Here is an 11,839-nt window from a genome sequence, read left to right on the forward strand (position 1 = left end):
GTCATCACACACCGGATAAGAGCCTGGCTGTAGCCAAAGGGTGGGAAGTCGGACTGGGGGGAGCTGCCGGCTTCCTTCCCAGCACTCTGCCTCGACCCTTCGCTGCCCCCTAGCACCCCCCTGGAGCCTGTCTAATCAGATCCAGGCCTGACCTCTCCAGAGGTCCTGGACCAGGAGGAAAGCCTCCCCTCCCCTCCCTGAGCTGCTCTAGACCTGGCTCTCAGGAGACCCCTCCCCTTGGGGTGATTTATAGAGGTGTCCAGGAGTCGTTTCCTGCCTGTTTCTGCTCTCTTCCAGCTCGGTGGATTGCTGGGCTCGCTCTCTGCCCTTGCTTTCCCAGTGGCCTGGCTGTACCCAAGGTCAGGGTAGAGAGGGGCTAGGAGATTCCTTCCCAGGTTGCATGGGGGCAAAGGTGTTTCTTCTTCCTTTCTCCACAACTGCCCGCCGGGCAGGCCTTTGTTTACCCCATCGCTCTCTCTGGCCCTCACCCTGGAAGGGCCTCCCAGCCACTGCGCACTGCTTCCTCTCATCACCCAGCGTGAGTGAGGGACCGAAGACTGTGCCTCCCTGACTGAGATGTCAGCAGGAGTAGAACACATCAACAGCCACAGCCACAGCACCACCTTCATGTCCACCAGCCACAAACACAATACCACCAACGCCGGCCAAATAGTGTCTGTAACCTGTGTGTACCATTACCCACCGCACAGCGGCCTCCAGGGAGACTTGTTCAGCGCTCAGGGTGCTCAGAGGCCTGACCCTTAGCCTCACATACTCATGCTTGCCCAAGGACCCTCTCTCTTCTCTCCCCTGAGAGACACAAGGCACAGCTCCCCCCCCTTCCTCCCCCATCCTGCTGCTACAAGCCGGGGGTGGGGGTGGGGTGGGATTTGTAGACCAAACATATCCCACTCCGAGAGACTGGAGAAGGCCTAAATGGCCCCAAGAAACTTTCTCCCCTTACTTCCTAAAGATGAAAATGCTGCTACCTCTGAATTAGGAGTGAGTAGAAGACTCCAGGAGTATGGACCAAGCACTGTTTGTTTATTTATTTATTTATGTTAAGGTATTTTTTATATTGCTGTTTAGAGAGACAGGAAGGAAGAGGGAGAGAGAACGAGACACATTAACGTGAGAGTGCAATATCGATCAGATGCCTCCTACATGCCCCCTACCAGGGATCTAGTCCGAAACCCTGACATGTGCCCTGATGGGGAATTGAACCGGCAACCTTTCAGTGCACAGGATGATGCCCAACCAATTGAGCTACACCGACCAGGGCTACTGAGGCCGGTTTATGAAGGCGGCAGGAGTCAGAGCTGGCAGGGCCCTACAGAGTACCTGTTCACCTCTTCATTTGCAGAGGAGAGGACTGGCACTCCGAGATGGCCTGCCCATGCGCTTACTGTGATCCCCTGGACATGCAAGGGACATGCAAGGGACATGCAGGGCTGATCAAAGGATTGGGCAGGGGATGAGGAAGGGGATAGAGAGGCCCACGCCTTCTAGTGCATCCACCTCCCCTGGACTACATCTGTGTAGCCAGCTGGGCTCCAAGGGATGGGACTGAGGGACCATCTCTGGGGCTCTTAATCCTCCCTGCACCTTGCAACACGGTGCCAACTCCCAACCAGTGAGAAGAGGCTGGTCCAACCTGCAGTCCACTCTGGAGTTACCTGCTCTTGGAGAGTAAAAAACTAGCTGGCGAACTAAAGGCCCAGGGCCTGGCACTTCTGATTCTGGTTTGGTAGAGCCACCAACTGGGTCTGGGCCTCAGTTTCCCCTTCGTAAAATGAAGGGGTTGACTTGACTGTTGTTAATCCTCACCTGAAGATATTTTCCCATGGATTCCTTAGAGAGAGTAGAAGGGAGAGGAGAGACAGAGAGAAACATCGATGTGAGAGAGAGAGACATCAATTGGTTGTCTCCCACACATGCCCCAACCAGGGTCAGGTTGACCCTGCAACCCAGGTACACGCCCTCTGCCCGGAATTGAACCCAGGACCCTTCTGTCCACAGGCCGATGCTCTATCCACTGAGCCAAAGCATTTTTCAAGGAACGCTACCCTTCAAATGAAATGTTTGGCAGAACTGCAATTGAGTAAAGTGGACAGAGAGGCACAGCAAGGTGCTGCCGTCTGATGGGAGGGGAAGGTGGGACTCTGAGTGGGGAGGGGGCGCGGCTGCACCCACGGGGACCCTCGGGAGTCCTGCTGTGCCTGTGTGAGGAGGAGCACAGGCTCCGTACCAACCAACTGCCCCGTGTCCTGCTCCGGCATTCCGCCCCAGCATCACAGTCACCCCATCTACTGTCCTTGTTCCGTTTGGGGGAGAAGGGGGGGCCAGAAGGTAGAGGCTAGACTTTCTCCATCCCCAGCGCCCTGATAGAGAAGCAGCCGCATCCCTGGTATCGCCCCTCAGGCCAGTTCCTAGCTCTAGGCACCTCCAGGGAGCCCAGGATCGGGGCTAGAAACACAAAAGGATTCAGTTCCTTAATGAGGAGGCATCTGTAGTCAGCAGAGCCATTAGTCTCCGCCCCTGGACCCTGGGGGTCTGTGAGCTCCTCTCCAGCTGGAGTGAGGAGGGGGCAGGCAGCTCCCCAGCTCCTGAATGAGCAGGGCCCAGGGGGCAGAGACCCCAGACCCAGGAGCCTGGGTGCCCTCTCCACTCCCCAGGCCCGTTTCTAGCCATGCCCTCCTGGGTGGAGGTTGAGAGGCAGAGAAGCCTGGAGGCAGCAGAGGGGCCCCGGCAGTGCCTTTCCCTCCCCCACCCCCCAACCCCCAGCCCCTGGGCTGACCTGCAGGCCCTTGGCCAAGCACAGCCTTTGGCCTGAGGCAGGGCAGGCTGACCTCTGGGGGCTCCCTAGGGAATTCTCTCGAAAGCCTGATGGGGACACCAGCTGGGGCACTTGCCCCCACCGCCTGCTCTGAGGGCCCCAAGGTGCTGTTTGTATGGGCTTTACCTTCCAGGGGACACGTGTGATTGATTGCCAGAATCACACACTGGCCACGGAGCCAAGGGCTGCAGCCGCCATTCATATCCAGCTGTGGACACTCGGACCACGTGCACGGCGTGGTAGCCACATCCTCCTGGCAGACATAGATCTGCACATGTGTGGGGAGGAGGCACTCACACCCATCAGCCAGCCGTGTTCTCTGGAGGCCCTGCAAAAGGAGGAGGCAGGGCAGGGGATTTGTATGCATGTTTATATTTAATGAACCACATGCAAATGAGATGGAGAACACGCCACAAAAGAATCAGCCCCCAGAGGCTCTGGGAAGAAGGGCACAAAGGCTACGCCTTTCTGGGCTGCCTCGGAGTCCAGAACAGGCCTGTGGCTGAGGGGGCCTGAGGCAGGGTGTGCCCACCCACACCAGGGAGCCAGGACCAGCTCCGGCACCCCTGCTGCTGTGGGGGGAGGGGCCCTTCTGGGAGGGGACGACTGTCCCAGTTGATGGAGTGCCCGAGGGGAGGTGCTGCCTGCCTGGACAGATGGTGAGCTGCCTTCCCGCACTTGAAGCAAAGTGGATTTTAATGAAATCACAGCCCTGGTGCTGAAGCTGGGAACCCGAGAGGGAGGGGCCCCTCTTCTGGGCTTTATAGGGCGAAGTTTGGGGATGGATGGGAATGAGGGTGGGTGGGAACACTTAACCAGCTGAAAACGGGGTGGGGGTATGCCACAGCCCCCGCTGTGCCAGCCACTGCAGACCAGGGTTCAAGCCGTTAGTTCAGATTCTCAAAAGGTGGGGAAGAGGCCCCTGAATATTTATGACGCATTGAAATGTAGATTGGTGGGCCTGACAGTCTTCTGAGAGGCTTGTCACCTTGGATGGATATACCACCCCCTTGGGGTACATCCTGAAGCTACAGAAGAACAGGGATGAGGGTGATAAGGAAGGGCAAAGAATACCGCTGGTGTCTGTGACCAGGGTTTAATGACAGGTGGCCTTGCTGGGCAGCACTGAACTGCCTGCTCCCCCTCTCTGGGCCTCAGTTTCCAATTCTGTAAAACATGCAGCACATTTAGACCTTGCTAAGCAGGCGAGGGGTAGGGGGTTGGGGGGGGGAGGGGTTATAAAACTAAATGAGAAAGCAAGGGAAATGTAGGCAGCAGGACAGGAGCAGGGCTCTGAGGGCCCGCAGCCCAAGATTTCCTGGTTAGAGGTTTGTCATCCAAGAATTTGTCCAGGCCTTTCTCTAAGTGCGCAGCCCGGCCTGTGCGACCCCTTAGGGAAGGTGTTTCCCACAGTGGGAGCAGGGTAAGTGCTGATGTGACCCCAAGCTGCTGATGCCATGCCTGCCACTTTCAGGAACACCCCTGCCCCTGGGTGGGGTGAGCTCCAGAGTTCCAGGACACCAGCCTGTGGCCGCTCCCCACCTTCCCTCTGCTCCTCAGCAATGTGCCTCTCCCACACACGGCTCCCTTTCTCTCACCAGCCATGTCGGACTTCCACGTGCACCCCCAGGCCGTCGCAGGCGAGGAGGGCGGCGTGGCCCGCTTCCAGTGCCAAATCCACGGGCTTCCCAAACCCCTGATCACGTGGGAGAAGAACAGAGTCCCCATTGATACGGACAACGAGAGGTGAGCCACGTGTGGGGAATGCTGGAGGGAGGGCAGACAGGTGGGCCCGGGCCTGCCCACCTGCTCCAGGCGTGGGTTTCAGCAACTGTGTTGAGACTGAGTATCCCCGTGGCTTGCGGGCCCAGACTGCATGCTCGCGGATGTATCCATGAGAAGGACTGTGTGCGATGGCTGTCAAGGCTGGAATTGCAGGTGCATCGGCCTGTGTGTGTGTCTGTGATGGTGACGGTGACCTTGGGGCAGTACCGGGGCGCTGGGCTGTGTCCGTGAGGCTCAGGGTCCCTGTGGCCGGCGGTGCCAGTGGCTGTGCTGGTGGTCAGCTGTGTCCCCTTCCCCCACAGGTACACATTGCTGCCCAAGGGCGTCCTGCAGATTACGGGACTCCGGGCTGAGGACAGTGGTGTCTTCCATTGCGTGGCCTCGAACATTGCCAGTGTCCGTGTCAGCCACGGGGCCAGGCTCACTGTGTCGGGTGAGGGTCCTTTGCCCTGTCTGGTTCTCTCCACCAGCCTCCTCGCTTCTCCTCACTCTCAAGTCAGTCCCCCTTCAGCTGGCCCCCAGAGACTTAGGGTACCTTCGAAGGCCCACGTTCCGTGCTCCTCGCGGTGGGAGTTCGGAAGGGATCTAAGGCCCGCTCCCTGGCGCAGCTCTGCCTGGGGAAGCCCAGCTCTGCCTGTCCGGGGAGCACTCCCATTGCTGGAGGCCTGCAGGGCCAGGAGCAGAGAGATGGGTGTGAGCAGCATCCTGGGGCCCCTGGCATCGCCTCTCTGCCTACAGGACTGACTTCTGGGCTGGAATGTTTCCATCCCCATGTCCTGGGCTGTGGGTGGGGTGAGGAGGTAGGAAGGGTCCCAGCGAAAGTGAAGAAACGTGGCCTCTTCCTCCCAGGCTCGGGCTCCGGGGTCTACAAGGAGCCTGCGATCCTCGTGGGGCCTGAGAACCTCACCCTGACCGTGCACCAGACGGCGGTGCTGGAGTGTGTCGCCACGGGCAACCCGCGCCCCATTGTGTCCTGGAGCCGCCTGGGTGAGCCTCATCCAAAGCCCCTGCCTCTCCCACCCCGTCCCACCCCCTGGGAGGGCCAGTCTCATCACCCAGCTTTTGGGGGACTTTGAATCCTGTTTGTTCTCCGTGGGGGTCCGGTCTCTGCAAGGCCCGGGAGGGGGTCAGTTCCCTCTTGGCAGTACCAGGGAGGTCCGCCTGCCCGCTGCATTCTCCCTCCCCCTGCACGGATGGCTTAGCTCCCTGGGTTACCTCGTCCAATCCCACGCCAGTCCCTCCTCCTGCTCCCATCACCCTCAGCACTGGGCCCTCCAGAGCCCACTACAGCCCTCAGCACCCTGGTCTCTTTCCCCTCCCGCTCACCTCTGCCCTCTGCACCCTGGCCATACACCCCAGCTACGCACTCCCACACCCCTCACAATCTTAGCCAGTTGTCACACCCCCACCCTGGGCCCCCCAGTCTCCAGCCTGGCCCCCTAAGTCCCTAGCCTAAATCCCTAGGCAGCTGAAGGAGAGAAATGAAAGGGTGCAGATGGGCCCACATTGTCTGAGCAGAAAGGTCATGGGGGAAGGCGAGTCTGGAGGGCCAGGGTGGGGTGGGCATTCACCAGGAGACCGCACCACATTGTGGCAGCTGAGTGATCGGGGAAGGAGGGGGCAGCAGGCGGGATAATGGAGTAGATTTCACCACTTCAGGGACTGAATGGAGAGCTGTCTCCTTGCATTCTGACTGTGCTAATCTGATCCTGGGGTGGGGGGAGGGCTTGGTCCCTGGGAGAGACTAGGAAGAGTGGCCTCACCATTAGGAGGAGCCCGTAGGCACCGCAACGACCATCTGGTCCAACATTTCCCAACGCGTGGTCTGCAGAGGGAAAGAATCGCTCGGTGGTCTAACGAGTCTAGGAGACAAGAGTTAACCAGGTCCTTCTGCTGCAGGACTTCTCAGAGCCTTTATACGAATGGGCATTGTGACCGTCCAGGAACAGAATGACCTTGGGACTTGTTTCAAGAAAGACAAACCAGGCCCGGCCGGCGTGGTTCAGTGGTTGAGCATCGACCCATGAACCAGGAGGTCATGGTTCGATGGCCGGTCAGGGCACATGCCCAGATTGCGGGCTCCATCTCCAGTGTGGGGCGTGCAGGAGGCAGCCGATCGATGATGCTCTCTCATCATTGACGTTTTTATCTCTCCCTCTCCCTTCCTCTCTGAAATCAATAAAAATAAATATTTAAAAAGAGAGAGAGAAACCAGGCAGGGAAAGGTCCAGTTCATTCAAACCCTTGCTTCCCTTGAAAAGCTGAGAGGAAGGGACTGGAAGGTCACCACTGAGTGAGTGGGGATGTGCAATGGCACCCGGGTCTCCACTGCTAGACGAGAGTTTTCTGTGTTGCTGTGTGGCTCCCTCCGCCTCCACAGTGCCGCATGAGGTGCTCAGGAGGGAAGGTGCCGAGTCAAAGCCGGGGGTGGGCCCTGGAGGGCTGGTGAACCTGCACAGTCTGGAACGCCCCTCTCCACACCCATCTCCCTGGCCCTCCTCACCTCCCACCTCCTCCTCCCCAGATGGCCGGCCCATCGGGGTGGAGGGCATCCAGGTTCTGGGCACGGGGAACCTCATCATCTCAGATGTGACCGTGCAGCACTCAGGCGTCTACGTCTGTGCGGCCAACAGGCCTGGCACCCGGGTGAGAAGAACAGCACAGGGCCGGCTGGTGGTGCAAGGTACCTACCTCCCCCCACACCCCTGGGAGACGAGGGGATGGGGCTTCCACACAGCCCCTCCTCCTGCCCTGTTCCTGGCCTCATCAACGTCCCTGGCCCAAGCCCAGCACCCTAGACCCCCAGGGTCTGCCACTCACCTACACTCGCTCTAACCTTCTCCCTGCCCCTCCCCCGGCCCCCAGGCCAGCCAGCAGGGCACCTCTCCTCGGTCCCCCAGGAATGCGTGTGTTGGGAATGGGAGGACATTCTTAGTCATGGGCCCCTGTGCGCCCCTTCCAGGTGCCAGCTGGCTCCCCCAGTCATTTCTATTTTATAATCTCAGCTGGTTTCCCCCCCGTGGCGCTCACACGTGTCCCTCACACCACACGCTGTGTTCATTCACACGTGCGGTACTTCCACACTCACACCTGCCTGAGCACTCTCAGCGTGTTTGTCATGTTCACACGCACACCCCAGCTTCCGCCTCACACACGGAGCCCGCTTCCACTCCGCAGTGTTCGGGGCCTCTGCAGCCGACCAGGTCATCCTCCTGCCCTGTGCTCAACTGTCCCCGTGGTCTGGGCTTGGGTTTCCTTGTCAGGGGCTGTCTGGGTTGTGCCCGCCTAGCGAGCCGGGGAAGGGGTGGCAGAGAGGGGTCTTAGGGACTTAAATCCCTGTTTGTTTAGCATCGCCTGTGCCGTTAATCTGTCCAAATGAAAGTGATGGAGCATTTCATTTCCCGGGTGTTAATGGAGGCTTGAGGCCTGGGATTGGAGGAGAGTGGAATTGAATGTAGGGGCGAGGGGGGCTGGCACTGAGGGCTCATCCATCTCCCCGTCATTACCGCCTTCGAGGTGCAGCCAAACCTATTAGCACATTTATTTATTTAACAATTTCCTGAACAGGGAGCTCAGCTTGATTGCTTTCGGATACAAATGTCAGTCTTTTAAACAGTCATTAAAATGGAGCCCTCTCGGGGGGGCTGCCTCCGGTGGATGGAGGTGGGACCTGCCACCACCTCCTGGAGCCTGGGCCCCACCTGGAGGCTTTCCAGCCCTGTCCCGTCCCCCTTCCCTCACCGTCCCTTCCCTCACAGCCGCCTCGTCCCTCTCCACCTGCCCCTCACCGCTCTTGTGCTTCTCTGTGCGCCCCTTCCAGCCCCAGCAGAGTTTGTCCAGCACCCCCAGTCCATTTCCAGACCAGCCGGGACCACAGCCATGTTCACCTGCCAAGCCCAGGGGGAGCCGCCCCCTCACGTCACGTGGTTGAAGAATGGACAGGTGCTGGGGCCCGGAGGCCACGTCAGGCTCAAGAATAACAACAGGCACGTGCGTGGTGTGTGCCGGGGGGGAGGCCACAGGAAGTGGCCCGGGCAGGCTGTGCGCCTCCCCCTGGGGAGGGACGAGGCTGGGAGTTGGAGGCTTGGGTGTGAGTCTCCGGTCTGCCACTCACCTGCTGGGAGCCGAGCCGTTTGTCTCTGGAGGAGCTCAGCCTCTCACCTCCCGAATGGGGAGACTGGCCACCTGCAGGGGGGCTCTGGGAGGAGGACGGGCCCTGAGGCTCTCCCTCCCCCCGCAGCACCCTGACCATTTCTGGAATCGGCCCTGAAGACGAGGCCATCTACCAGTGCGTGGCCGAGAACAGCGCCGGCTCCTCACAGGCCAGCGCCAGGCTGACCGTGCTGTGGGCGGAGGGGCTCCCCGGGCCCCCCATCAACGTGCGAGCGGTCTCCATATCCTCCACTGAGGTCCGAGTGTCCTGGAATGAGCCCCTGGTCAACACCAAGGAGATCATCGGCTACGTGCTGCACATCCGGAGGGCTGCGGGTGGGTGGGGCCGGGCCTCGCAGTCACTGTTTCTTACCCCTTCCTTCTGCGTGTCCCTACCCGGCACCTCCGTTCCTCCTCCCCGCTGCACCCCAGCTGCCCTCCCTTCACCAGTGCTGGGCGGGCACCCTCATGCCCTCACCCTCTCCTGCCCTGCCCTTCGCTCCGCAGACCCACCAGAGCTGGAGTATCAGGAAGCAGTCAGCAAAGGCACCTTTCAGCACCTGGTGGGCGACCTCGAGCCCTCCACCGCCTACAGCTTCTACATCAAGGCCTACACCCCCCGGGGGGCCAGCTCAGCCTCCGCCCCGACCCTGGCCAGCACCCTGGGCGAAGGTGAGGCCTGGTCGTGGTGTACAGAACTGCGGACACCCGGGTGTTAGAGCAGAGCCCCACGCACACCTGTCCCGGTTGTGCGCTGCACGGGGTGCCCGGGTCTGAGGGGGAGTGGGGGCCGGTTCTGTCGGGAGGAGGGGGTGTCCTTTTCTAATTCGTGTAAAGGTCCTCTTGGAACAAGCTAGAGTCAGAAGCCAGAGAGCTAACTGTCAGGCTCTTGGGGGCCTGGGTCACAGGTGGAACCTGGAAAAAGTCCTCACATCGTGGCCTCCTTCTCCGCCTGCAGCGCCCGCCCCGCCCCCCTTGTCGGTGCGAGTGCTGGGCAGCTCCACCCTGCAGCTGCTGTGGGAGCCCTGGCCCCGGCTGGCCCTGCTTCGGGGCGGTTTCAAGCTGTTCTACCGCCCAGCAAGCAAGGCCTCCTTCACCGGCCCCATCGTGCTGCCTGGAACTGTCTCCTCCTACAACCTCAGCCAGCTCGGTGAGGCGGACACAGCCTGGCCTCGGGGAGTCTGGCCGGGGTGCAGTGCCTGGGGCCAGGCCGTGGGGCGCAGGAGTCACCTCTGTTCCCTGCTGGGGTAGAGCCCCCCACTGGTGGCTGGCTGGTCTCTCAGCAGCCTTCCCTGCCTTTCCCCCCAGACCCCACTGCAGTGTACGAGGTGAAGCTGCTCGCCTACAACCAGCATGGGGATGGCAACGCCACAGTCCGCTTTGTGTCTTTGAGGGGAGCATCTGAGAGGACAGGTGAGGGTTGTGTTTGGAATGTGGGGCTGAAGACTGGCACTCAGGAATGGAAGCTTAGAATATAGGCTTAGGTTTGAGCTCAAAGTTTGGCTGTGTGACCTTGGGCAAGTTACTGAACCTCTCTGAGCCCCCGTTTTCTCCTCTATAAAAGAGGGATAAGAATACCTGTTAGGACTGTAGGGGCACTTTATAGAGTTGTGTCGAGGTTTACAGTGTTGTTCTCAGTATCTGGCACATAGTACTCAATAACTGGTAAAAAGAGCTGAAAAGTTTGCGCTGGAGTCCCATAGGCAAAGACAAAGGATCTATGGACTTGGCGTGGGAGTGGCTCATGGATAAGGAGCCCCCAGAGGTTGGGGGTCTGGGCCTGCTTCAGACCAGAGGAGCCACAGCCCCCAACCTGCCCCTCCCCACAGCGCTGAGCCCACCGTGTGACTGCCGGAAGGAGGAGGCCACCAGCCAGATGTCCACCACAGGCATCGTCATCGGCATCCACATCGGGGTCACCTGCATCATCTTCTGTGTCCTCTTCCTCCTGTTCGGCCAAAGGGGCAGGTGGTACTGGGGCAGGAAGCGGGGGCTGGACTGCCCTGGGTGGGAGGAGGAGGAGCCGCAGGGGGAGAGGAGAGTTTGGGCTCGCTGTCTCTATCCTTTTGTTCTCCCCCCCACCCCACGTCCTTCTCCCTAACTTTTGGCTCACCCATAGGGTCCTCTTGTGTAAGGATGTAGAGAACCAGCTGTCGCCTCCTCAGGGCCCCCGGAGCCAGAGGGACCCTGGTGTCCTGGCACTGAATGGGGCCAGACTGGGAGATCGGGACCAACTGGGCCGAGACGGGAAACGTTCGGACATGAAGGAACTGGAGCAGCTGTTCCCCCCGGCGGGGGCAGTGGGCCAGCCAGACCGCGGCCCCGGCCTCAGCCCCAGCCCCAGCCCCAGCCCCACGGTGAGTGTCCCTCCCACCTCCGATCCTGCCCTCCCTGCACCTTCGGCCTTCACCAAGCTCCAGGTCTTCCCCTGACACAAAATGCGGCCCATGCGTCTCTGGGCCTGAGTCAGCAGGGAGGCCTGGAGCCCCTGAGCCCTGAGTGGGAGTGGATCCAGAGCCCAAGCCTCTGGCTGGAGGGCATGTGGGCCTCTGGCCTCGTGTGGATGCCGGTGTGACTGGCCCACCCCCCCAGCAGGACGCTGCGGCCCCTGCCCTGTGTGAGGAGACCCCGCTCTCCATGCTGCCACTTCAGGGGTTCGGCCTTCGGGAGGAGAGGACGTCGGAGGCCAAGGCTCCCTGCGCAGGCCTCACCGCTGCCCCCCCACCGCAGGACGCAGGCTCCGGCCTCCTCAGTGAAGGACACGCTGCCCGGCCTTCCTCAGCACCAGCTGCCCAGCCAGCTCTCTCGGGACAGTAGCCAGTGTCTAGACAGCTCTGGAGGGGGGCACCCCCCATTCTCAGGTCAAAGGCAAGGTTCCTCCAGTCGTGTGGGATTCGGATGGGGCTTCCCAGCATTTCTGACTGCCCTCAGGTTGTGAAGGCCCACAGAAGCCTCGGCAGGGAGCCCCCCAAGGACCTGGAGGGGTCTCTGCAGGAGTCCCTCCCTTGGGCTAGTGCCCCCTCACCTCTGCCTGGTACCTATATGACTTGGAATGAACTGTTTTCC

General features: G+C 60.5%; 1 protein-coding gene across 1 annotated transcript in view; it reads left to right on the forward strand.

Annotated features, from left to right (window-relative positions):
• Window positions 1-11,590, forward strand: part of IGDCC3 (immunoglobulin superfamily DCC subclass member 3) — a 40,761-nt gene extending 29,171 nt beyond the window's left edge. The window contains exons 3-14 of the mRNA XM_054715518.1: window positions 4,438-4,582; window positions 4,924-5,054; window positions 5,471-5,608; window positions 7,146-7,304; window positions 8,442-8,607; window positions 8,862-9,109; window positions 9,281-9,445; window positions 9,732-9,923; window positions 10,082-10,186; window positions 10,603-10,741; window positions 10,893-11,130; window positions 11,366-11,590. Of these exons, the coding sequence (XP_054571493.1) occupies window positions 4,438-4,582; window positions 4,924-5,054; window positions 5,471-5,608; window positions 7,146-7,304; window positions 8,442-8,607; window positions 8,862-9,109; window positions 9,281-9,445; window positions 9,732-9,923; window positions 10,082-10,186; window positions 10,603-10,741; window positions 10,893-11,130; window positions 11,366-11,590 (2,051 nt within the window). The remainder of the gene's footprint in view (window positions 1-4,437; window positions 4,583-4,923; window positions 5,055-5,470; window positions 5,609-7,145; window positions 7,305-8,441; window positions 8,608-8,861; window positions 9,110-9,280; window positions 9,446-9,731; window positions 9,924-10,081; window positions 10,187-10,602; window positions 10,742-10,892; window positions 11,131-11,365) is intronic.
• The last annotated feature ends 249 nt before the right edge of the window (window positions 11,591-11,839 follow it).

The sequence above is a fragment of the Eptesicus fuscus genome, chromosome 5 (assembly GCF_027574615.1).
Source record: "Eptesicus fuscus isolate TK198812 chromosome 5, DD_ASM_mEF_20220401, whole genome shotgun sequence".
Lineage (NCBI taxonomy): Eukaryota > Metazoa > Chordata > Mammalia > Chiroptera > Vespertilionidae > Eptesicus > Eptesicus fuscus.